This window comes from Atta colombica, unplaced genomic scaffold (assembly GCF_001594045.1).
Source record: "Atta colombica isolate Treedump-2 unplaced genomic scaffold, Acol1.0 scaffold134, whole genome shotgun sequence".
Classification (NCBI taxonomy): Eukaryota; Metazoa; Arthropoda; class Insecta; order Hymenoptera; family Formicidae; genus Atta; species Atta colombica.
The window spans coordinates 2,284,700-2,289,236 of record NW_017259222.1 but is presented as its reverse complement, the minus strand read 5'-3'; the positions used below and the strand labels follow the sequence as shown (position 1 = coordinate 2,289,236).

The window sequence follows — 4,537 nt, the reverse complement described above, 5'->3', positions numbered from 1 at the left end:
TATATATATATATATAAATATATATAAACATTTTTATTTCAGGCATTACAAGAAACGCAGAAGGCTGCGATTAGATTTGAGAGAGCCAACAGTCAACATTCGGCAGCTAAAGAAATGGTTTACTTAGCCGAGGAAGGACTACGGACCGAAGGAAGATGTTTTGATCACGCTTGGCAAGTAAGACTCTTCAAGGTCAAGTCTTGAGAAAAATTATATGCAAGGTATTACGCAAGTAATGAAATATATTATAGGAAATGTTGAATCATGCTACGTCGCGAGTTAATGAGTCGGAGCATGAGAGAGCTCTCTCTGAAGCTGAACACAGGCATACAACTGTGTTATATCACAAAGCGGAACACGAAGTTCAAAGGTTGCAGCGTGAATTGAAGCGTACTATTGCTAAATCTAGGTACGTAAGGAACCTGCCGCCCTCTTCTCATTAATGGAGCTCGAGTATACCTACCTTCCCAATGGTTTTTTTATAATGCATGAAATTATCGCATATAGTTATTTTTTTTATATGAACCACTTTTTGAAGAGCTAAAAACCTTGTATACAACCAAGTTAATCGGAACACGATAAATGTTTTATATACAAAACCTCTTATTGTTTCTTCCTATTGCTATTGACATATTTTATCTCTATTTAAATAATCATCGAATTACTTTCGAATGATTATTACGTTTATGTTGTTTTCTATAGACCACTTATGGTATTTATGTGTTTTGGTTATATGTTCATGTTGGCAGTATGGGTGCACGCCGCAGCTTGCTTCTGATAAACAGTATCGCCTACAGGCACAACTTGCTCATGTTGTAAGTAGGATAGATATTCTTTTTTATTTTTTTAAATACACGACATTTATTTTGAGTGTGTTTCGAACTCCATTTATTTATTTTAATCATCATCCTGATTGTGCATGAATTATTATAATTATATTTTTGAGAATATTTCGAATGTACAATTTGCTAGGTTTTTTTATTGATCCTTTTGGTAGATGTACTGCACACAAAATTTATCAAATTGCTTCTTCCTAATCAAATTGCCATGCAACAAATTGTTATGCATAAATATATTATATTACATTCAAATGCTGATTGTAAAAACATATCATTTTTACATAGTTCTAACTTAATGAAATATTACATAATCACATAGGCCTTACTATGAGATGAAAGCGCACTTTAATCAAATGTTGGAGGAACAAAAGATGAAAGTCAGTGCACTGGAGAGATCAGTTGGTGAAGCAAAAGCTTCGTACGCGGAAGCATTACGAAATTTAGAAAAGATCAGCGACGAAATTCACAGGGTATAAATATAGACTTGTGTGAATATAATGTGATTCAAACTGTGTAAAATTTTCATTATACTTTTGCTAATAGACAAGAAGATACGATGGTATAGACGAATATGATAAGAGTATACAAGATGCGCCCGATCGCTCCGCTGCGCAAATTAATACGGCGACTCCAACAGATTCCAGTGTAACTGGATCTCCAGACAGCACGGATTACACTAGTGACGAATACTTACGCCTTCCCGATAAGATGAGTCCGAACGTGCCATGTCCCATGCCTACAAGAGTAAGTATACATTTCTGGCAAATCGTACTTCTTAATTTCATTAATCGATAAATAATTCTTTTTTTTCAGATCGAGAGAGATTCATCGTCGGAGTACCTGGGCCTAAATAATCTGAATCTTTCATCCACAGAACCTCGTAAATACATAAAACGAGACCGTCCACGAAGCATTGCTGCGACCGACTCGAAACATATCGTATCTCTAAATCATACAAGTTCTTCTGCACCAGGCCTGACGGATTTGTCGGGCATTATATCTCCGGTTGAAAAGAGAGTTAAAATTCAAACGCCCGTAAACGATCGCAAGAATAATTCTACTAATTCTCAAAACGGAGAGGAGTGGACGGAAATTAGCCTGAACAATTCGCCGGATGAAGTTTATTACAATAATGACGTGTATTCCGATGAGGAAGATCAAATTCCCTACAAACCGCTACCGATGGATCTAAGTCCAGAACTTGCTCAGACAATTAATGCTACCAGCGAACCGCCGAAAGAACAAACTAGCCGAAGGAGATTAGTAACGCAAAAATCTTTACCCACAATGTCGAAAGTAAATGAAGTTACCTTAAGCGAAGAGAAGAAAGCCGAAGTTACGAGAAGTCCGTCAGTAAAAAATAGAAGCAAACTCGATGGTAGCTTAGCTAATTGGATAACTAGAAGTTCAGCCGGTGGTGAAACTAGTGGTGGTAGTTCCAGTAAGTGGATGAATGTGTGGATCTTTGACAAATTTCATATATTGTGAGATGTAGATTTATATGTTAACATTGTTATTTCAGCGAATTCAAGTAGAAGACAATCTCTCGATATGTTGTGGAGTGGCGGTACCGGGGAGCGTGTTAAAGAATTACTCAATCACGGCATGATGATGCTAAACATATCTAGCTTAACGGAACGACGTTCCAGCGAACCAAAGACAGCGGAGAGAGACAAGGATAAGTCTGACAAGTCTGAAAAGTCGGAAGTTAAAGGAAAGAAAGTCCCAAGTCCGTTAGAAAAAACAATGAGCTATCTCAATGCTGATGAGGAGACGTCGGACAGCGAAAGTTTAGCTAGGTAAGTTTATACTGCTATATTCTCATCAATCAACAATATCTTAATTTTTCTTTTTCTTATCAAATTTGCAATTAGCGTGGAGATGCTAACAGAGGATCAAATCTCTTCACTCATGATGGAGCCGGACATGAATCAAGTATGCCAAGAGATTCTGGGAACTCCCTTAGTCGAAGTATGTCCGTTGTTGCAACAATTACAGCAACAATAGCCTTATCGCAGAGGAATTTGCACGACAAAGTGGCAAAGATTCAACAATAGAAAGTGTTCAAGATTATAAATCGGTAACATAATTAAGATACATCTCATTTTTGTTACGCTACTGCATTATCATATTATGTTTCTGTCTTGTGTGTGTCGCAGATTTTTCTATTGTATGTGATATAGGACAAAGCAGGGCAAAGTAAAGGTTGTATTTCCAAGTAATCGTCAGATTCTACATTATTTATGGGTTTTACTAGGTATTATCAAGTTATTATTAGTTAGAAAAGTAATATTTATATGCTTAGAAATATTTATATGCTTAGAAAATATAATCGGTTAAAGCTTTTAGTCAATTCAAAACTTGCGTTAAAAATGTCTCATTAGCTTCTCGGGCACTACAAAGCCTAACGTCATTTTTTGTGGATACGCTTATATAATATCTCAGCTTGTGAAGAGAGTGTTTTCGAACTTATTCTATAAAATCTTTAACATTTAAGATTTGGTAAAACTATGAAACATCAGTCGCTGAGAAAGCAATATGTAGTTACTTTTCTAGGATACTGTGTAGTTTAATCTAGATACTCATACACAAATTTATTCCAAGTCGCATCGACTATTTTTTGCTTGCCTTTATATGCGACTATTATCACGTTAAAATCTCTCGGAGCGTTTAACAAATATATTAGAATATTGTGCTATCATAGCGAAATATCAAACAATTTAGACAAATTAGAAACAAAACAAGAGTTACATTCACCACGCTACGTTCAAAGATAACTCAAGAAGATAACTTTAATAAGATCCATTTCTAGTAATGTAAATTAACTTTTGATTTAATTTATTTCTTTATCTTTTTCTAATTTTTTTAACTAGAAAAGATAAAAAGTAAGTTAACCCGAGATTAAAGTTAATTTTTGTTGGTAGAAATGGACGCAGGATAAGCACTTCCTTGTCTATCTCTATCTCTTTTTCGTCAAAATATGATCGGTCAGTCCACTAAGTTATTCGCGAAGCATACCACCGAAAGAAAAAAAACATATATAGAAAGTTACAAGATGCCAATTATGACTGCGATGGTCAGATTATCTTTAATGCGGAACATACTGTATATATAAGCGTAGCATAATAATAACAATTCTAAACGTACATAAGTCTGTGTGCAAAACATACTATTGGCATCGTAAATACCTGAAGAGAACTCGTTTTGAATTTCATTAATATAATTCGTTACGCGAAGCTGTACATTCGATCAATGACAGCACATTTTGAGCACAGATCAGGATTTTCACGGCTTTTTGGCAATCATGCTGTTTCATATACGAAGCTTCGCGATAGTAAGACAGTATTCATTCTAATCAGATTGAACAAGATATTTTTCAATATTTTTCGTTCTAACGCGAGGCATGCCTGTCAATAAAATATTTTATGGCTGTCCCGAGATTGCTATGCGAAAAGCGAATGTTATACAAGTTATTAACGAGTTATGAACAAAATAGTCTGGATACTCGATGATAGTAATAATAATAGATCGAAGGCTTACGCGAACGAATTCAGACACTCGGGATGAGTGAAATTTAAATGTAGCTCCATCATTTTTATTGCTGCGTATTGTGATATAGCTCTTAGCAATTTTAGACATTCAGTTTTGGATTTTCCAATTGTCAAACGAAAAACATTAGTGCAAAGGATGCATGCAAT

General features: G+C 35.2%; 1 protein-coding gene across 3 annotated transcripts in view; it reads left to right on the top strand.

The window, feature by feature from the left end:
• The window catches only part of LOC108684403, a 4,752-nt gene extending 1,640 nt beyond the window's left edge, over positions 1-3,112 (top strand). The window contains exons 4-12 of one of the 3 annotated variants that reach the window (XR_001931636.1): positions 43-177; positions 252-409; positions 750-815; positions 1,159-1,309; positions 1,383-1,583; positions 1,653-2,280; positions 2,362-2,638; positions 2,714-2,919; positions 2,999-3,035. Coding sequence is in view for 2 of the 3 variants with exons in the window: in XM_018188692.1 (XP_018044181.1) it covers positions 43-177; positions 252-409; positions 750-815; positions 1,159-1,309; positions 1,383-1,583; positions 1,653-2,280; positions 2,362-2,638; positions 2,714-2,846 (1,749 nt within the window). In the remaining variant the exon portion in view is untranslated. Of the gene's footprint in view, positions 1-42; positions 178-251; positions 410-749; positions 816-1,158; positions 1,310-1,382; positions 1,584-1,652; positions 2,281-2,361; positions 2,639-2,713 lie in introns of all 3 variants that reach the window. The other 2 variants (XM_018188692.1, XM_018188693.1) reach the window with 2 other exon arrangements.
• The last annotated feature ends 1,425 nt before the right edge of the window (positions 3,113-4,537 follow it).